The sequence below is a fragment of the Aphelocoma coerulescens genome, chromosome 1A (genome assembly GCF_041296385.1).
Source record: "Aphelocoma coerulescens isolate FSJ_1873_10779 chromosome 1A, UR_Acoe_1.0, whole genome shotgun sequence".
Taxonomy (NCBI): Eukaryota; Metazoa; Chordata; class Aves; order Passeriformes; family Corvidae; genus Aphelocoma; species Aphelocoma coerulescens.
Window position 1 is genome coordinate 6,631,833 of NC_091014.1, and position 22,481 is coordinate 6,654,313.

The following is a 22,481-nucleotide window of genomic DNA, read 5'->3' on the forward strand; positions in this document are numbered from 1 at the left end:
GAGGTTTTAATTCAGCTCCTCAGGGGCAAGTGCCCACCCCATGGCTCAGTCCTCCAGGACATTCTGGCTCAGACTCCGAGGTCTTTGAATACTCAGGGTTATAATCAGTAAAACACTGACATCTGAGCACACAACCAGATATGATGAGACAACAGAGGGAACTACTCTACAAAAATCACTGTATGATGTAGAGAAAGGAAAGTTAATCTATCATGAGCCAGCACTGTGGACATAGCCTGTGGCTACCTAACAGAATACAGAGTTTCTGGGGAAAAAAATAAAGGTCTTTCACCTGACAGCAAAAAAAAAAAAAAAAAAAAACCAAACCCAGCAGACATATGAAAAGTTGTGATCTGCAAAAAATCCATATAGTTAAAAGTACAAATACTTCAGTAAAAATAAAAAAGATTAAAAGCAGAGCAGGAAATGGCAAAGAGTTTCAGTCGGGTTGAAAATACAGACAAATAATAATGGAGAGTACAAAATTCAATGAAAACTTTATAAACTTCAAGAATTCAGCATAATAAAGAAGGCAACTTGAAACAAAGAAATCCCAAGTGTCAGGTACAGCTTTATTGTTGGACATTAATGTTAAAATTGTAAACACTGATATCAAAAGGCAACTTCATGTAATCACATTAGGGGGAGATAGGAATTGTTGGGGCTTTTCCCAGCAGATTTCCCCAGGGACTAACTCTTAGCTCAATATTATTTAATATTTTATCTATGTTCTAGATGCTCATGTGAAAATTTCTGTAGATGACAAACAGATGGGAGAGCAGTACATGATCAGAAATTAGTTTTACAAAAGAAGCTGGGTTTGGGGATGGGGTTTTTTTGTTGTTGCTTTGGCTTTTGGATTTGGGTTTTTTTTGAAAGATCACAATACAGGCAAATTGATTCAAGCATAGCTAAACACAAAGAAATCCTTCTGGGAACCAAGAAGACTTCAACAAAGAATTGGAAGCCAAAGCATTACAAATTCTTGTCTGTCATAGAGGTCTCGATTCCACTGATCTTTGCTTGGGAACAAAAGCTTAGTTTCATGGGTGCTTCATATTAACACACTTATTGAGCCAAAGTATTTGAATATGGCATTAAAAAATAATTTAAAAACCTGTAAAGACCTGTGATATGTAGCATAGTGACCAATCAAACAGCATCAGTTAAATTTTCAATAGTTTGCAGAGACAAGACAGCAAATGCTCTTTGGAAGTCAGTGCCTTTGTAAATCCACTCTACACTGGAAATTTATTCTTCTAGACAATATTTAGGCTCTTCAGCTCTAAGTTTTAAGATTAATCTAGAAGGAGAGAACAGGAAGATGGCTAAGCTCCCTTTATTTGTTCCCATTTTTACAGTCAAATAATAGATGTATTCTTGAAAGTTTCTGTCACTCATAAAACCCACATCAAATACTGCTAAAAAACCCCAAACTCACAGGCAAGGCAGGTCAATAATGTCTCTCTATATATAATGGGCATTCACAGCCTGATCCTGCCTGTCTAGGGACAAGTGATGACCTGAGCCAGCAACCAAAGCCACAAACACAGATTCTACCTCATATGACAACTGTCCTTGACAATGTTTAATTACCTATTAAATAATCCTTTCAGTCTCACAGGACAGAGACTTGTTCAGCCTTTGTGTTCAGAGATGTTGCTGAGTGGCTTTTTATTATTGTTATTATTGTTATTTCTCTGAAAGAATCCCAAGAGAAGTTGTCTCACTTTCATAGGTCTGGGTCCTCCATCTTCCACAAGCTTTTGTTGGCATCTTTGTCCTTGATTTCAGTGCTCCTTTATATCTGAGACCTCTGAACCAGAGATATGAATAACTTTCATAGATATAATAAGTTCCTTGAAGTTTGTTAGAATTAGTACAATACACTTCCCTCCTGCTACATCTTTGCATTATGCTGCCACTTCAAACACAGCCCACTTAGCTGCTTCTGGAAGACTTCAGATGTCAAGGCTATGAGGGTCCTCTTGGAGCAGCTACAATAAAAGCCTCATTTCAAATACATACTTTTAAACAACATCTTTACAGAAAAGACTCCCATAAAAACAATAATAAAAAAATAGGTTTTCATTGTGAATTAATAAATGTATTGCAGAGCAACAGGTTCATCTATATTGAAGAGAGGAAAATATTTGGTATCCTACACAGAAACTCAGAGAGAACCAACTTAGTTCAGTACTTCTGAGAAGACATAAAAGCATCATCCCACATGTGTGTATGCAACAAAGAAAACAAACCTCTGAATGAAATTAAAGATTAAAGAAATGTAATTTAAAAGAAAAATGGAAATCAGACACAGGAAGAGCTGTTTGTACAGTGCCAACCCAGCATGAAATGTATCAGTAACAGTTATGAAGACCTGCCCAAAATTTTTAATATCAGGCACCAAACATGCAAAGACTGATGGGTTTTTCACTTTGCTTATGGAAAATTCTCTCACATATAAACATCCCAGTTCTGCTGAGCTCAGTGGGCTTGTGCACTCCGTATTTACAGTCTTGTAGGGCTGATCTGCTGTGGAAGGATTTCTTCCCCAGGATAGAAGGAACTCTCCAGCTGCAAGCAAGAAGCAGGGAAGGCTGGGCAGGTACCAGGCAAGACCCATCCAAATCTGCCCCAGCCTTTGCTGTGGTTCTGTGCCAGATGGTTTCTCAGTTCCCATGGTCAAGGAGAGAAAAACTGGGGTGGGCAGGGCTCAGTCAGCAGAGGGTGAAGGTTCCTGGCCTGGCTGTGCCCAAGCCTGCACAGGACAGAGCTCCACAGGCAGAGGGTGGGCTGGCAGCAGAAGGGGCCAAGAGCAGAAACTTGGCAATGAAAGACTCATCAGAGATTAAAAACCTGCTGAGAGGGGCAGGGAGTGAACATCCCATGGGGACAACACTTGGTGGATAAGAGGGGCAGCTCAGAGCTTGCAATAACCCCCAAAAACATGGCTGGGTTGACTTAAGAATTGAAAGAAAAGATCTGCACAGGAAGAGACTTAATGGACAAGGGCAGAGAGCGCTTAAATATTTAAGAATGCTCTTCATCGCTTTGAATTCTAATTAAGATAATTAAGTATTCTAGCTGACATTCTAATAAAGCTTTTTGAATTCAAAGAGCCATTCTCATTTTCTTTTGTTAGCTCTCTGCAGTGAGAGGTTCAGGTATACCCACCTCAAAGCACCACCAGCATCCTCCAGGTCTATTCAGCTCCTAGTTAGGAGAGAAAGGAAGCAGACAGTGACTGAAAAAACAATGCCTTGAGCCAAAAATAAGTCCGAAAGGTCAGACTACACTTATCACAAAATGATCAGATGGAAAATATTTGAGAAATTCTGTTCAGCCCAACAAAGTGCAGTTACAAAGACACCTCAGGAATTAAATGTTGCAGAGCAGGGGAGGCACTTTAAATCTTGTTAGGCTGACAAGCATTTATTATTTTTTCACAGCAAAGGCGAAAAAGCAGGGGGAATTTCTCCCTAAGCATCCCCATCATTAACACAGGAGTTAAAAATAAAAGGGCTGCAGGTTTTTCGTATAAACAACACTATCAACGAAGTGTCAGACAGAAGATGCAGGCTGGGGAGGTTTTATAAAGTAGCTCAGCTATGCTAATAGTAAAACTAAGCATCTGTTAGATGCCTAGGATATAAAGACAGTTCTTTGCCTTTCTAAGTGACATGGACATTGGCTCCTCAAATTCTGTGAAGAATAGTGAGCACTAAGTCACTTGAGAGGGTGGACACAATTCTTTGGCCTGCTCCAATAATTTAAAACAATTAAATACAATTCCCTCACAGGAGCACCATCATGGAGAGTGGTCCTTCAGCACTGCAGGAGAATTGTGGGGTTTTTTATGGCCAGAAACAATTCCAACCCCACAGCACTGGACTCCTACTCTATTGCTTAAAGAATTGCAAGACAGAAGTTCAGCCAGCTCACCTTCCTGTTCTGAAGATAAACCCCTTAAAAATTACTGATAAACCCCCAATGACCTCCACAGGTTATGGGTTAGGCTCACAGATGGAAACACAGTCCTTGGTTTAGCTCCAGAGACACCCACTGAGGTAGTCAACTTATCAGCCAAGATTTTGCTGAGCCCTTCCAGCAGACAGTTCACACAAGGGTGAATCCTTCTGCATACAGTTCTCAGTGGATATACCCAAGGTATCTTTAAAAAGGGCAAATCCAGTTCAACTCCCTTGTTAGCAGCTGACAAGTCTTTTCAAAGGTACAGCTAACTCTCCATCTTTGGATGGGTAGTTAAGTAATTTTCCTTTATTAATCCAATCCGAGGATAATTAGCAGTCATGGAAGTTTGGCTTCCCTCCTACAAGCCCCATTAGTCCAGCTGGAAAGGAAATTTGAGATCTCAGCTTAGGGTCATTTTAATATCAGAACATGATTCACTTCTAAAAGGGGAGGTAGACAAGGGAGTCTGGCCTTCCAGTTAATAATAAAGTAATTATCAGGGTTGCAGAGAACGTTATTCTGGAACTCAAAGGCCTCTGTAAGAAACCACTTAAATGAACAGGGAAAAACATCACCTGACCAACCCTATTGAGTGTAACATGAAGGTTATAATAAAAGTGATCTGCTTATGTGCCCAAAATCACACGTTCTTAAAGCATTTCAAAGCCTTTCAGACATAACATTTACAATGATAAATGTGTTGCCAGCGTGACACCCCACCCAGTCACAGAAATCGTAGGGTTTTATAATGGCATTTAAAGAGCAGAACTATTTTGTTCCTTGCCTGAAGTTTGCTACCAGAACTTTCCTCTGTGTGAGGCAGACAGAGCTGCAGAACTTCCAGCAGGTCAAGTCCACAGATGTTTAACTCCAGAATTCATTATTTTTGCCTCTCCTTTAGTATTTGGCATAATTTGGACAGAGCAGGGAGGACCAGGAGATGTGAAAACTGAATATATTCCTAAGCTTTGTCGCAAACCAAATAAACCCTGCGACCATCACCCAGGAGGAGCCACGAATACTTAGAGCAGACAAGGGGTTCATTTCTTTCCCTGTCAGACTTGGTATGCCCAAGAGAAACTGAGCAGACCAGGAAAGCAATGGGAGCAGGCAGAATGGATGCTGCCCACCTGGATGTACCTGCATGGCAAAGACCACAACAGAGGTAAATGCTGCAGTTTTACGAATTACACAGCAAAATCACAATGTACAGCATCAAAAAAGTGGAGGTATAGCTCTGCACAACTCCAGCAGCCACAAATTACTTTCTATAGCTGTCAGTGTACTCATTCTATGGCAAGGAGAGACTATTCCTTCTGTATTCACTGTATGTGGTGAAATATTTACAGAGTTCTGTGCTCAGCCATCCAATAAAGGCTGGCTTGCTCCTTTGTGCTGACCAGCATCAAATTGTCAAATCATGGACACAACCTCCCACACAAGCCAGGTATCACTGGGGGAACGAGCTCAGCACAGCCACTGATCATCCCAGCCCTTCCAATTAACGGGATAATAAAAAAGCACCTCTATCACTTATGATTGAGGTGCTGCTCACAGCACAACCACCAGATAGGCCTTTCTAAAGTGCTTGTGATTGGCTTTTACACTCATAATTTCTGTTTTATGATCTCCAAATCATGTACTTGTCCCTTTTCCAGTGTTTTCTCCAAAGCAAAGTGACAGCGCTGCAACTTGCAGCCAGCCTTTGAGATGGACTGGAGAATGCAATGAATTGACACAGAGCATGAAGCTCGTGACAGGCTGACATGAGAATTGAAAGAAAACTCATTCACTGGAGAAGCAAACAGGTGGACATCTCTACTGGAACTGAAAAAACTCTGATGGAAAAAATCTGACACTGTAAAACCTAGGGAACAAAAAGGGACAGCACTGTGAAAGGTTTCGGGAGTTCCAGACACAAAGTCTGAACAAATGAAGGATATTCAACATCTTGAGCATTATTTGACATCAAAGAAAGATCTTCTAAGGCAGTCACTTACTCTGGAGACTGAAAGGTTGATAGGGCGAGCTGGCTCTAAGGAACACTGAAGCCAAGAGGGCTGTTTTAAAACCACTTTAATATAAACACAGTACCCAGTTTGTTTGAATACCGAATTTCCTTCCATGATTCTGTGAAATTTCAGAAGAAAACCCAGGTGTTGCTAGAAAGAGGCTTTGTACTGAACTCCACTCCCAAAGGTTTAAGGCAGTTAAGCGTCACCATGTTTGAACTAGCCCTTCTGCTTAAGAGTTGTGTGAGTTTTACTATAAAACACACACTGCTACTGGGTTCAAGGGGGGCCTTCCACCAGTAAAACTTTTCCACTTACCTGGGCTGCAAAAACACAGTTCTCATAGCTGGGTGCCAACGTGCCTGAAAATACAATCCAATCCACCTGATGGTAGCACTGGAGATGACTACCTAAGGTGTCATTCCCAGATCTGAGTCTTCCTTGGGGAAATATGGGAACAGGGAAGCTTAAAATGAAAGCAAAGATCAGATGAAGTAATCTAACAGACTTTTGTTACTGAAAAAACCCAAGTAAGATCCATTTTTTTCTAAGGGACAATAGCAAAAATTATTCTAAAAGATACTGTTGAACTTGCAAATACAATTAAAGTGGATGGTTTGAACCAAAAGCCAACTTAAGTTCTCCTAATTAAGGAGAGGTGCTCAGGCACCCCCCATTCTCAGGCCAGGCTTCAATTCTTACCTCATTTCCAGCAGAAAAATCTGACAAAAGCAATGTATTACCAGGAAACAAGGGGTTATTTACTTAACCAAATCAAACATTTTGGAGCTACAGCTGACCTCCTGCCAGTCTAAGCTGGCATGTTTCTGTGGCAGAACACAGCATTTTGCAAAAAATGCTTCCTTGGCCTGTGTGTAATATGGCTTTTGGTGCTTGACTCCAAGCAGAAGCAACCTCAGTCCTTGGATTGTAGAGACTTGTAGAGCCTCCACCCTACAGCATCCTCCACCAATGGCCAAATTAAATTGCTTTCTGTCAGGAATAAACCTTACTGGAGAATTTCTGACCAACTGCAATACTGAGAATATAATTTCTTTTTTCCCTTAATTTGCACATAATCTAGAAAGGAAAAGCTGAAGAGGCAAGCAATAACCTCTGATATAAACAGCAGAAACAGCAGCAAAAAGGCATCACAAAGCCTCTGAAAAACACATGTTGGCACACTATCAGAGAAAGAAGACAAAAGAATCACATCATGCACAGCTCACCTTGACAAGGCTGACAATAAAATCAGCAAAACAAACAAAAAAAGGGAAGAAAGAAAAGTCAGAACAAGATATCTTTGTTTTCTGATTATTCACTCTAAAGGTACCATTGATTTTCTACTAACATATTAACTCCATAAGCACGAAGAAAAGCAGCTGGTGTGAGCAGAGAGAATCAAATCACTCAGGAGAGGGGCCTACGTGTTCCCTGCTGTAGTAAGAAGTTCTCTTGGCATGAAGAACCCAGAAAATGGTGTCTTTCCCCAGATCTGGCAACCACTTACAGGCTAGTCTGAAATGACTGCAATTGTATTTCCAATTTCAATTGCTGGCCTAGTCATCTCCTCATTGCAACTCTGCCACTAAAAGCATTTGGACTGTCTTAATATTGCCCAAAAAAAAAAAGAAACTGCAGAAAATTATGCAGTAGCTTCATGCCATCTAAAGAGGAGCCTGAATGATACTTGGTTAAGTAGCTGTTAAACTGTAACTATGCTACGTTTACAGAACTTTACAAAAATGCAGTATTTAAAGGACTACAAAAAAGATTATATTTTCCTCTCACTGAAGTATTGAAAGTGGAATGTTCTCTGCTGGAAATGAAGCGGTGGGCGTTTGATGGCATATTTTAAATAGTATTCTTCTTTGTGCATGCAGTGTAATGCTACCCAAGGGGGAGATTAAAAAAAAAGTCTGCAATTTGCAAGTCCATTTCAAAGTCATATTGAGGATGATGTGAAATTCAGGATAGGATTCTTGAGAGAAATCTCCCTGGAAAACGTGTATGTACCTCAGGGAAGTTTTGGATTTGCTTCCCCACACTGGAAGGCTGTTCTGTCTTTTGACATTTCAATGTTGTTTACTGTTTGCATCTAATTTTGGAATTATTCTGTGGTTTATTACAATGGTGTATCTTTGACTAGCAATAAAGATACTTCTGCATCTTCCATGATTTCTAAAAATCTCTCACTATTTGTCTTGAAACTTCTACTGGTAGTGAGAACAGAACAGTTACTTTTACAACAAGGGATTCATCCTGCTGACAGATATAACAGAGGTAACTGGCATTTACACATCTTGGCCCTGAGAAAAACAAGCATGTTCACACAAGTCTGGTAATTTTGAAACAATGGCAAATATCATGCTTTAGGAAGTCGTCAGCAGGATTAGGAGGGTATATCCTCCTTAACAGACTTCTGGCTAAACAGGTTTTCTCTTTCCTCAGTGTTGCCTTCCCTAAAGCATTACAGACTGGCCACAGATGGATCTGGGGAGAAGGAAAGGTAATTTTCCTGAGGTCAGATTCTCTTCCTTAGGTCCCCAAGCAAGTGGGTGTTCAGACTCCGATTCATCACCAGATCTGATGCCAGAATCTTCCTCTGCATCAGCTGAGCAGGGATGGCTTCTGTCTTCACTTGCAGTGCATTAACATGTCTTGGTTATACAGGTAAGCAAGCAGCTGGATCATGCAATCACATCCCACTCACCAAAACAGTTAAGAGTACCATGATCCTTCCTGTCTTTCTTCCATGGCCACAACAATTTGCGCTGCACAAGACTGAAACGCTTCAGTCCAACACTGAGATCATTAGATCCAATCTAGCACAGCATCCAAGTGAAAGGATAAACAACCACAGAAGACCACAACATATACTCAAGGTCCTTTCTTTTCCTCTTAAATCCTAATTAGCCTAATTTCACTAAATTTTTGCAAAACAGAAGTTAGACATGTCTCCTTACTTAGTCTTCTGTGTTAATTCTCCAAATCCCTATGCTGAATTTGTCTCACCAAACACAAGGAAAGACGTGACAAACTAACTTGGACAAGAAACCTACAGTTTATACACCTCAAAGCAGAGATTGTGGAAAATTATGAAACCATATGAAGAAAAAAAATGTCTCAAGTATTTTATGTTGATACTTACCACTCCACTGTCTTCAGATCAAAGAAAACAGTGACAGCAAAGCTCTTATGAGGATATCTAATCCATGACACTGAGATGATTCCCTCCATCAGCACAGCACTGGCACAGCTGTGTCTCACTTCACTCCATCAAGTGGGTTTTGTTACTGGTATGAATGACAGACTCAAGTCTGGCTGTACCTTGAGCCTGGTTTGTCCAGTTAAATGAAAATAAAAATAAAAATGTATTTTGTACTACGAACAGATGACACAAGGTTGGGTTGTCTCTTTTTAAAAAAAGAACTCAACAGCATCCTCCAAACACATGAGAGACAGAAGCCACAGTCAGACTATTATTTTGCACCTTGATCAATGCAACTTTGCAAATTCCTCATGCCAACAATTCTCTTTCAAACTGATATTGGGTGAGATTATTAGAGCAAAAAAACCCAGTAAATTATGATCATAGTTTATGCTCCTAGCTTTTGCAAATGATAGGCTAAGGTTTAGCAGTGTAATAAACTACAATCAATGATCTTGCCGCTTCTGCAATAATGCAAAAGCACTATATAGATTGTATCCACACTGCTCAGTATAAAAATAAACATGTACAAATTAAATAGGCTACATCATATATATACATGATTCATTTATGAAAAGCAATTATTTGTGCTGAGAATAGAAAAAGTCCAGTTTGGAGCTAATCAAATAATTAGGAATAAAGACAAAACAACATAAGCTTAATTATTATTATTTTAACATGTTAAAAATACAGTCACATCAAAATAGGGTACACAGTTATAAAACTGTTGCAGATGAAATAAGAAAATAGTGTGTATATATTTTATATATAAAAATCTACAGTATTTACTAATGCTGATACATATTTTGGAGCCTTATGTTGTTTGCACAAATAAATTGTACAGCCTCGTTATGAATTACAGAACCATCATTAAACACTGAGATTATTACACTTAGCCACAATATTATATACATACATTTCTAAGCTGCTGTAAGCAATCAGAACTAAAGTAAGCCCAAGTCATATTTATCTTCACAATTTTAGTTTAGGATTTCAGTGTAGTGCTTGGCTACAGTTACTTCACTGCCATTTGCAATTTTTAAGACATAAAATTGCCCAGTTATTAAAAATTACACCAGACACGTTATATACACAAAAAAAAAAGTTTTGAAACAAACTAAGAAAATGTTACTTCCACTTGTAAAAATTGTTTTACTTCTGTACCTTAAAACTTACAGAGCCAACCTGCAGCAATAATAGGCACTAAAGCTCATTCTTTAAAGGAAAAAAAAATAATATCCATTTCTATGTTTTCAGTTAACAAACCTTACAAAACAAAAGGGAACAGGACAACCTTCCAAACCATATCAAACTGGTGTTGATATCAACGTTTAGTACTTCAGCATTAGAGAAATCTCTCTGTTCAGCACTCCAAGGACCTCTTCTGGAGAGACCCTCCTCTGCCTCAGCTCCCGGTGAGAGGTCAGCGCGTCCTGCAGCTCACAGGACTACATCCTACATGTGCCACTTCACCTGCTTTTAATTCCACCCCCAATTCACAGTCAAAGAAAGGAAAACACAAAGTAGAAAAGGCTGCAAACACTAATTAGAATTACTTATATTAGCAGGAGTTTAAGGTTCCTGTTAACAACAGTCAGCGTCATTTTAGTGTAAAACACCGCGCAGTGCGAGCAGCCCGACACCACAGCAGCACAGGGCCCAGCACAGACACGAACCCGCCAGCAATTTGGGGGGAAAAGGGCAAAAACACAACAGAATCCACTCGACAAAGCTTAAGAGAGGGGACACTGCATACTCACACAGCTTGGGGAATATCAAGCCTGGAGCAAAGCTCAGACTCCTGCATGCACTTCACAGAGGTGTCAAGGAGCTGTGCAATTCTCTGATACCTGTGAGATTTGGCCCTGCAACCAGTTTTAGTCTGACAGCACAGCATGGCAAAAAGTGAAGGGTGCAGCACCATTTCTGTATCTGGCATTAGTCTCACTGTGCTCCAGTATTTTGCATATAGAATGACATTCTGAAGGTAGATTTGGGTGAGAAGGTACAAGTTCTCCACTTTCGATGCACCTAAAAAACCCCTAAACACTGCCCTGAATTTAAGCACCATTTCTTAGCCAGATTAGAGAGACATTTTTGGCTTTCTGCTTTTGCCTGCCTGCTCCTTCCTGCTGAGGAAAATGACAAACAGTAGTCAAAGGAGAGGAAATTAACTCTCACATATGATTAAATTAATAATCCCAAAGCATCTCTCCTGCCCAGAACAGATACTGGGATGCTGAGGCAGCTGTATAAAAATGACAGAAATTCCCATTCAAAATGAATGGCTTCTCAAATAAATTACAAAGAAAAATTAATATGAAATAAAAGTACTTCACAAGCTTTGCCCAAAGTTAAATGCATTTACATTTAAACTCTTTAGCTCTTTTCCATATGAGTTTGTGTACTGTAAGTGCACACTCACACAGGCGCACACACACAATCCGTACAGTGCATTAACAATGTCAGTCAAAATAAAACTTTTCAGTGTGTTACAGGTTTTAGGCAGAAGGATTGTAACACAAGTTATTTAAATGTAAGGAGTGATGACACCATGAACCACATGACATATATGAGCTTATTGCTATGTCTATGTGCATTAGATCACTTCCAGTAGCTTCCATGCAAGTCCAAGAACTCCGCCAGCCTTCAACCAAAGTCTGAAACATCTCTGAAACAGTCTCGTTATTTTTGAACTGACATGAACCATCCACATTTCAGAGAATTGAGGTGGACTACTACTAACACAGTACTGTTCAACTGGTTTTGGTTCTTGCCATTTTACTAAGCTCAGCCAGATTCTCAGAGAAGCACAGATTCATGCATAGACAATCCATCTGTTCTGTTCCGATAGTGTTGGGCTTGAGCTGACGGGCTGGAATATTGGTACTGTGGGGAACCATTCTCTTCAAAGGTTGGGGAAGTCCTGTATCTTACTGGACTATCCACAGAAACAGCAGGAAGACTGTGGTCTTGTAAAGGTGTTGACTGAAAATGCTGGTATTTCTGGAAATTATCCAAGTGGCCTTTGTTAAGGTCTTGGCTCCAGGGCTGCCTGTAGAGTTCGTGTCTGTAGACAAAGGTGGCATCTGGCCACTTTCTCTCCTCTGGTAAATAATCTGCTGGAGGGATTATGAACTTGACACCTGGGGAGGACCTCGAGTTGCTGGTGTAAGCATCGACAGGACCAACTTCTGTCTGAGCAGGGGCTGGTGAAAGAGGATTTTGGCGACTGGCAGGATAGGAATTCATTTGCAGTTTATTTGGGGAATAATCTACTGATATAAAAGGAGGGTATGGCCTTCCAGAGGGGCTGGGTCGATTCCCATGGTAATGCAGAGGTGCAGAACTTGCACTGCCTATACTGGAAACATGCTTTGGAGAATTCCCATAGTAAGTAGGGGGATTACTATAACCTGGCAGTGGCTGTTTTACATTCAGTCCATGAGGTGGGCCATCAGACTGAGATGCATATTTTGGAGATCTGGGTTGTGAAGTGAAGGTGTAATTATTGGGTATTTTTAAAGGAGCTGGTATTTTTTCCATTTGCTTTCTTGGACTGTTAGAAAATGCTACCTGCCTAGGACTCTGTGGATGAGCTCTCTCAAGCATCTCCTCAACAACATTCTCATTCTCAGTTTCATCATCTGAAACATTGTCATACTGAGATGCATTAGACCCTCGCTTACCTTCATCAGCATCCAAAACCCTCACCTTTTGCTTTACATTCAAAGGCTGCATTTCTCCAGTACTCGGTGGTGGGCCCAAAACCAAATGGTTTACTGGCCTCCCTTTCACCTCTGCAGTGAGTTGCATTGTCTTTTCCATTATTTTGATACCAGACGGTTTATTCCACTTAGGTACAAATTCCCTTCTTGTATTGGAAGTAGCATTAGAATTTTGATTAGCAGCTGCATTATTGTATAGACTCAAATTGTCTGGCTCTGTTGGTTGAGGCTTTTTTCTGGTATCTACCTCACTCTTAGGCAAACTGTTTTGTGTCTCTATTGGTTGAATCTTTTGCTGTTTTAAGGAAGGTTTCTTTTCCACAGAAATGTTTCTTTTTCGGTCATTTGGTGAACTTTCTGGTTCCTCTTCTGTGGATGGTCTTCTCTCTGTCCTTCTTGCTGCTTGTGTACCAGTACTGTTCTGTCCATTAAGCACTGGAGTGGAGTTAAGCACAGAAGGCTGAGGTCCTGATGGAATCTGCCCCAATGGCTTCTTTGGAAATTCATCTTCTTTACCTAAAACAAGACCAATAATAACATAAATTCACCTTTGCGCAGAAGCCTTCTTTGACCTTTTAGTCATGTAAGCAAAAATAGCTACAACTTAACTAGGCCTCTCTCTGGGTCACCATTCTGCTGGACACCTCAAAGGTTCTTCTGTACACTGACATCAAACAGAGATTTTCTTTAACCTCTCATCCCAACCAGTTTTTCCTTCCTACAGCTCATGCAATCTTACCAAGCTTTTGCTCTGTCATGACACTGCTGAAAAAAACCCCATTTTTCTAACATGCTGGTTACAGTACCTACTCTGTATGGAAGCCTCCTCACATTGTCACATTAAGCAAACTACTTTGTCCACTTTAAAAATCCTTCCCAATATCCCTCTCCCAACTGACTGTTCTCCATTCATTCATCTTTTAATGTTCACCTCTAGCAAGCTACACTATCAGCTCCTCCCTCACATGCACAAAGTTCCCAGATGACATCTTTGAACTGTCTCTCACTTCAGTTTTTAGCTGGAGCTCCTCATTAACATCTGCACAATTAAGACCTTGTTCCTCCTAAAACCCTCCCTGCCTAAAAATTTCATCCTCAGTATTAAAAACCTCCAGTAATCTAGACACAGAATTTTTTTTTTTCAGTTCAGCTTTTTATCAATACAGAACAACTGAAGCAGCTGACACCAATACCAGCTACGTCATGGTTTCAATTGAGTGTTCCGTGGCCGGGTTTTGCCAAACACAAGGACATCATTTACAGGACAAGGACATGAATGGAAAGTTCTCCCAGACTGGAGCTCAATACATTGTAACAGCCAGTGGTAAACATCAGCTGTGTGGGGACCCAGAGCAACCCACACTGACATACAGAAACAATAAAGAAGTGTTTCATGGCACTCGATGCTGCTCACAAAACAACTCACATCAAATCTTCTACTGCAATCCTTCTCCTTAGCAGTCAACGCCCTTCATAATTGCAGCCAAAGTCTTTTGTCATATCTACTTGCATATAACTTACTTAATTGTGTAATCCATTACTGTCCCATTATAAGAAGAAAAGGTCATGCACTTCCCATTAAATGTATTAATAGAGATTTAATTCATTTGATGTTCAGCATTTAAAAAAAAAAGTTTTAAAGTCAGCATTACCAAACAAATCCTACTCACTGTGTACCTATTTGTACAGCAGAAGCTCTGCTGTAAAGAGGAAAAAGGAATGGCTACCCTTACTTAAATGCTATGCAAAATACATTACATAAAATGGCTGTTGGTAAAATAATCTGAGTTAGCACCTCACTTTCTAGCTATTTGTAATTTAAATTCTTTTTGTTTGTCTACAAGGGTTCACAGGAGTGAAAACACACAAATGTCTTTCCCTGACAAGTGCTGTGGTTACAAGTGAGCTATGTTCATTTATACAGGCATGAGCAGGCTCATGATGAGTGGCTCATGATACAGACACACTAAAGAAAGCCAGCAGCCAAGGTCACTGTTATTTATTATAACAGCATAACAAACTACCAGCACGGATCAGTTGCTATATAAACTAAATGAAAACTCAGAGTTTGAGCCAGCCAGGCCATAGCAGGAAGACAGCAGAGAGGAACACAATGGTGCTGTGTGTCACCACAAGATAACTAAATAAAAGCACTTAATAGAAATAGCCTGGCTTTGCCAAACAATTAAACTAGTGTTTTCTTGATTTTTCTGCCTAAGAGCCAAAGATCATATGGAAACCTACCCTTTGCTTCAGAAATAACTTCAGAAACCTCACTTCACATATAGCACATGGTGGGGCCTAACCTCAGCATTAGGCTCCAATGAGCAGCTCTGAAATTTTAAGTCTGATGTTTGGCCTCTTTCCATATGGGCCCCCACTATTCCCAGATCAGGCTAAAATCTGGAACAGGGCTCTCAGATCTGCACTCGCCAGCAAGGGAGTGTTCCACCACTGGAAGAACAGATGAGGGGACAACGGAAAGAGTTGCATGGATGCTGTAAAAAAGGGTGATTTAACAGCTCCTCAATACACTGACTGCTGCACCAGCCTCTCCAAAATTATCCTTTAGTCTTTATGAACAGGAGTTCACTTTCTGAACTTGATTCTGTTTGGCAACAGGCATTTGTATCACTTAATTCCATCTGCATCCTCAAATACAGGGTTAGGCAAAGCTGAAGATCTTGTCTCCTAAATAAAAGTGCATTTTGCACATAATAAATATTCCTGATACTCAAACCATAGATTGCAGTGCTTTCAGTCTTACTAATCTTGAATGTGAAATTAGCATGAAGTCTGAATTAAGAAAAAATACTCTGGTATGTACAAAATATATACCAAAAACCTGCCACCTAAATCATACAAAACTAATCTTTATAGGCTGCTAATCCATTTATAGCCTCCAGGAGATCCAAAGTAGTTATGCAATAGCACAAGAAAATGGCTCTGCAACATCTCTAAATTATTTAATTTCTGTCCTTGTATGCAAGACATGTTTTAGAAAAAGTGTTTACTTTCTTCCACACTTGAAGTTAAAATATTCTAGTCATATATATAAAAATCTTAAGACCAGTTCCTCTGGTAGCTGCAATGCTTCCTTCATTTGCCCAGGGTCATCAAAAGCATGAACTGATTTCTTTTCTCCCAGCTTTTACTCTAAGAAATGCCTACAGAGCAGTAGGAGATCCTTTAAATACACTTGGTTGCACAATAAAGGTGGGGTTTGTGTGAGTTTTTGGTTTTTAATTTCACACACTTAAGGTTTCCTAATTACAATTAAGCTCTAATAAACCCAAGTGAGAATACTGCAGCCATTTTTATTGAATTCTACCAAGGCTGCTTTGCACCACCTTTCCTACTCATTTCAGGGTAAAGGAACACCCTACAAGCAGGCATATGTGGGCTGCATGGTCTAGATGACATATTCTGTAACACGAATTACAGCTGCAAAATTACTATCAGAGAAATCTTGCCATGTCTGTAGTGAAATTGTTAGAATTCAACACTAATTCAAATCCTGAGCAACAAGGAAAGTGGTGCAAGACAACAGTTCATTTAGAAGAAAGCCTCTACATTTTAACAGCATGATACCATGTTTATAGGCTGGTAACACCAGAGCTTAGTGCTTTCAGGGAAAACAAAATACAGAACAATGAGAACGTGTGGAAGGAGGCTCAGTGGGGAAAAGAAGAAATACAGGTTGAACCTTAGCCACGGGACTACCATAGAATTCCATTTAACTTGACCTTGGACACAAACAAGTGGCACTGGTTGCTCAGTCACCCACATCTGCTTGTGGAACCAAGCAAGGCCACATTGCTGGAGGTATCAACTTAGGAATTAAGGCTACCAGAACAGGCCTTGTTCTGGTTCAAAGGTGCTCCAGCACTGATCACCTTCTGCCATAAAAAGCACTGGGAGGGAAAGAATTGTGTAAGGATCTATTATGCTCCACCAAAAAGACATCCTGCAAACCAATCACCTTTTAAAGGGAATTTTTTTGAAACTGCAAAATGGCTACTTAATTCTAATTGAAGTGTACAAACCATACCTAAATGCCCATACACACACACACGCAAACAGTTGCCAATTCCAGTGAAACTAATAAATACTTAAAAAAAAAAAAAAGAAGTTCAAAAAAGTTCGCAAAATAAACAAGTAGAGGATAACCAAAATTACCACGATGCACATGACTACAATGGGACACTCTTCCAATGCACAAATAGCATGCCAACTGTGTTGGGAATACTTTAAGCCATCCACTATCAGCAGTAACAGCAAGAAACCCATGATGCTGCATGCTGGCAAGAAAGAAAGAAAAAAGGTGGTAAAAGCAAAAAGCTAAGGAACAGAAACCATAATGCAAATGCAAACAAAAGAAACCAAGTCACAACAAGCATCTCTACCTGAAAAGGTACACAAACAGCTTGCCAGACAAGCATGCAAAAGCACCAATTCCTTCAAGCCACATTTCTTTTATCTACCATTTTTCCACTCCAAATCTGCCTAAAGCCTCACATACAATTTTCAACCATCTCCTTTACTACTTCAACTAAACTCACTGTTCCAACTCCTCAGATCTGAACTCGAAATTTTATTTGGGTGTTTTCAAGGAAATTCAGTTGAATACCTCTTTGTTTTGTTGATCTAAGATCTGAGTTAATTCACTGTCTGGATATATCTGTCTGGCAGAGAAATGGAGAAACTGCTGATTTCTACAAGAAGTACTTTTGGGACAAGTGCTTTTCTATACAATCTGTGATGTTTACATACAAGAATCGAAAGCTTTTTAAAACTAGTCATTAAGACACAGCTGTCTAGTTCAGCTGTGACTGTTTTGACCTCTACAATCATCCAAATGTCCCTTTGTCCTCTGAAGTGATCTGGGCAATGAGATTTTTCCCAAGTTGCCAGTATTCCTGTGAGATATGAATATCTCTACTCTCATCTTCTCTCCTTCCTTCCTTCAACAGAGTAGGTTTCTAGACAGTTTAGTTACTGGCTTTTCCCAAAGACAAGCAATATGATAGCTTGTATCAGAATTTACGAGCAGGAACTATAGATTTTCTATTTTTCCTTTAAAAGAAAGGCAGTGGCTTAGTTGGCTTCTATGCAGTATAGCATAAAATAAGCAAACAACAAAGGAAATAGGGTGAAAAATGGATGAGGAAGGAGAGTAATGGAAGTGGAGAGAGACAATTTAAGCAAAACAAGAACAATCAGATGCTTGTTTGTTGTTGGCAAACATATTCCCTGACATGAAAAGGAGCAAAGCAAATATGAGCAGATCTGACTGTTCCCCAAAAGGTAAGAAATACAAGTCATATAGAAGAAAGTTTGCCTCCTGACTTCCTCCTGCTCAAACAAGCCTTGGCCACCACCCAGTGGAAGTCGAACTCCACTACAAGACTTTTACAGATAATTGCTTCAGGAGGCACTAACAGCCTCATGCATCGAGTAGCAGACATGTAATTGGAGTAAAGTGCTTTAAGTGCTCTCTCCGGTGAATAACAGTCTAGTCCTTAATTTCAGCACCAGAATACATGCACTTTGACTGTTCTAACACAATTTTCAAGGATGGTAATGGTCATAAAAACAACTCTTAAAATGACATCTTGAAATTTTGTGTTTATTTTCCACCAGTGACATCCCATCTTCTTCGGTTTACAAGTCCAGGAGAATTTTAAAGAAATTTAAGTGCCTGCACTAGAAGCTCAAGCTGCTGTCTGAAAGTCAACCTCTGCTCCTCCTCTATCACTGGCAAAGGAGTTGCTAAACGAAATACTGCTGGACAACTTGAAGGGAGAACAAAAAGCACTCTTTGCCTTCTCTGATGCTTTGTCACTTTTGTAGTACTGACAGTAAGGAGAACTTATTTTATAAACATCTGCATTCAGATAAACAACAGAAATTTCAACAGATTTAGTCATCAGCCAGAAGATACAGGTGACCAGCTGCATGTCTGTAAGGTGCCCTTGCAAAAAAAGAAATTTGTAAAATTAGCCATTGTGCTTTACATTCCTAATTCCACATTTCTTCCAGAAAATATACTTCCTTGACAAGTCAGTTTTAAACAGCAATACTAGAAATGAGCAACACAACCATCTGGATCATGTGTTTAAAGATCATGCAAGTTTTAAACAGTAAAGATTTTTAAATGATGCAAAGCCAACATCTAAAACTGCTGAGGATACATACAAACTATATTAGTCTAATTCCACGTATTATTTTAGTTCACAGTATTGTAAAATAGCTGCATCACACAAGAAACAAGGCAGAAAAAAATAGTTTAGTTGATTAAAACATGAAGTGCATTGTCTGAAATAGCTACTTGTGTATTCTTGAAGTACAAGAGAAAAATCCAAAATTCCTCTGAAACAAAACACAACCAAAAGAAAGACACCATCAGTAACAGGAAGTCAAGCTGAATTACGTATTTCTATTGTTTTGGCTGTCAAAAGGCTCATTAACAGGAGAGACCAGATGATATTTAATAGATTACTAAGGTAGTACACATTTCTCCACTATCACTGAAGACTATGTAAAATAGATAAGTGAATAAAAGATACTGATAATAAATTTAATAATATTTAACTTCAAAGACAAATATCAGATAAACATTTAAAAATTTATGGCAAATGCAAGATTAAAACTTTACTAGTTTTCCCTGAATACAGAGAAGATTGGGAAAACTACAAGAACTGCAGTTTAAAGCTGGTGTTAATCACAAGGACACACACAGATTCCAAATTTGCGAATATTGCTTTAAAATTAAGGTACAAGACCTTTATCTCTGACTTAAGGCTTTCAGCTGCTGTAAAGTCTATTAAACTTCCAGTGCTAAAAATCCAACCCAGGACCCCTCTGCCCTTCCCTTTTCAGGACACCTTATATTAAAACACAAGTGAGAAACTGTCTCAAGAACATACCTGAGGGGCTTCAAGACTTGAAGGTGGCCCTGGCTGTCTTGTTTACAAAGCACTGGATTAATAAACTGTTTTCAGCAACATATTTTTAATATGGAACTTTCACTGGTAAGCACTTCTGTTTATTAAAGTCAGACACTATAAAAATCTATCCATATATAAATATTGTTTATTAAGCATTGCATTATTCATGTAGTCTTACAGGAAAAAATTACAGCAAAGCTGGAAATTCTATCCATATCTTGTGAGCATTTATAGAATTTAGCTGCTGTTTTAAATAACAGACAAGGAAAGAATTTGCATTGAGGAATTTTGGAAATCAGTGGTGTATACCAAGAAAGTTCTTCTCATTATGGTCTTAACATCATCCTTGAATTAAGGAAGAGATTGTTGAATCTACACTGGATCTGGCTCCAGAAGAATATGTAAAGTCACACAGATTTAGGTGAGAGAGCTGTTCAAGAACCAGCCACGATGTGGACATCTTTCATCATGTTCCAGGCAACCCAGAAAATACCAAATGCCTTTTCTTCTTTTTGAGGGTGTGTCAGAGAAGTACCTTCAAGAACAGTTTCTATGTACAGCTGTCACAGCCTCCCTATTCCAAGGTCTCAACAACCACAGCTTCCCAGTAAGAGGTGTGCTTATCACACAGCCCCCATCTCCAGAATCATGGGAAGAGAGGGAACCCACCTTGGGTTCCTGTAGGAAAAGCACTGGAGTTCCAAGCCATCCTCTGGAGGTTACAGGTGCAAAGTATGGGCTACCCTACACTGGTCAGCACTCAACTAGAAATCAGCACAGAAAGCAGGAAAAATCCATGGTTTTCTTTATGCAAAACAACCCTGGTATTGACAAAAGCAGCTCACTGACATCCAAAATTAGCAAGATCCCCTTAACACCCATGTTTTCTGGCTGAGCATTTTAGGGGCTTTATCAGTGAGAAAATGTTAAACTAAGTCCCTTCCTTCTCTGCTCTGAAGGGAACAAGGAGCTCCTTAATTCAGTGAGAGAAACCATGGAGGAAGTGAGCCAGAGAAAGCTACGTAAGACATAAACAGACATCCACTTTAAAGTAACACGAAAGTTATTACCTCTTTTAATATCCTACTGCAGCTTACCCTACTAGGGCAGGAAAATCTATACAGCCTAACAAAGGATGCCAGATGGAAAATTCCACTGAGCTTAATTAGCTCACTGCTATTCCTGGATGACTGATACTGATGCAATTGCAAGATGAAGATTTTTTTTCTTTTTTCCTAACATGCATTTTTACTTTAGTTCTTAAAGGTATAATTCTTGCTCAGTGAAAAAAATAAAAAACGTACAAGACAGGAAGCAGTGCTTTGATTTCAGCTGAGAAAACTAAAATAAACATTATTTTCTCAGGCTACAGTGAATACTTAAATGAGCAGGCTAGTATTTTTTGTGTCTGTACCACATATAATAGTTTCATATGTTTTAGATTAAATTAGAAGAAAAACAGTAAGACTCGAGGTAGTAAAGACAGTAGAGCCAGACATCTCTATGGAGCTTACATGGCCAGGTTTTGGCAGCCTGTGGGAGGGACCCCACGCTGGAGAAAGGGAAGTGTGAGGGAGTCCTCACCTCAGGAGAAAGAAGTAGCAGAAACGATGAACTGATCACAACTCTAATTCCCTGCCCCTCCCTGTGCTGCTGGGGAGGAGGAGGTAGAAAAAAAATGGGAGTGAAGTTGAACCCATGAAGAAGGGAAGAGTGGGGGAAGGTTTTTGTTAAGATTTTATTTCTCACTATCCTACTTTTGATTTAATTCATGGTAAGTTCAATTCATTTCCTCAAGTCAAGTCTGTTCTGCCCAGGACAGCAATTGCTGAGTGATCAATCCCTCCCTATTCTTATCCTGATGCAGAAGTCTTGCTTTGTTTTGTCTCCTCTGCCCAGCTGAGGACAGCACAGGGTATCCTACCAGGATCAACCTGCCACAACACATGAGCAAAGCTGAATGTCTAGAGAATGTTCAGAACCTGTAAAAGAATACTGCTTGAAGACAGTGATTAATAAAACCAAGATTAAGAGAGTGCAGAAAATTTTAAAAAATAAAATAAAACCAAAGGCTTATGAAGTTCATATGAAGAACGAATGAGGCAGCCTCACTCAAGCAGAGATAAGAGCAGACAAATCAGCTAGATTCCCAAGGATTAGGATGAAGGCATTTTATTTTTATTCTGTGTAAGGTTAAGTAATGTTCCCTTCTACCCCTAGCAAAAGCATACCACACAGAAAGGCCTGTCCAGGCTAGTTTGAAATCAAAAAGGAAAAAGCTCAATTCCAGCATCAAAATACACTTTCCTTTGGCTTTCATCTTCCTGTTTTTTAAAATTAAACTTCCCTCATTCATGTTGAGGGGGGAAAAAAAACCAACACACAAAGACATTTTGTTACCAATGTTGCTTTAGCTACCAAAATTAAAAATTAATGTGGCTCAAAACAATTAGCATCCTGTCAGCTCACCATATCAGAAGTTACACCTAAGTGTGCACAGTATGAAATCAAACAACTGTATCCCACTGCCAAAGTGTCTCAGCAAGAAGACACAGTCACCATTCCTTGCTGTTGGTAGCCACAAGAAGACTCCTTGAGTCTCACA

At 39.6% G+C, this 22,481-nt stretch overlaps 1 protein-coding gene across 6 annotated transcripts in view; it reads right to left on the reverse strand.

Annotated features, from left to right (window-relative positions):
- Window positions 1-9,851: 9,851 nt before the first annotated feature.
- USP6NL (USP6 N-terminal like) overlaps window positions 9,852-22,481 on the reverse strand; it is a 112,500-nt gene continuing 99,870 nt past the window's right edge. For 5 of the 6 annotated variants that reach the window (XM_069034750.1, XM_069034770.1, XM_069034776.1 and 2 more), the window contains one exon: window positions 9,852-13,442. In XM_069034750.1, coding sequence (XP_068890851.1) covers window positions 12,001-13,442 — 1,442 coding nt within the window. In that variant the 3' untranslated portion in view covers window positions 9,852-12,000. Of the gene's footprint in view, window positions 13,443-16,822; window positions 16,903-19,252; window positions 19,299-22,481 lie in introns of all 6 variants that reach the window. The other variant, XM_069034783.1, reaches the window with a different exon arrangement.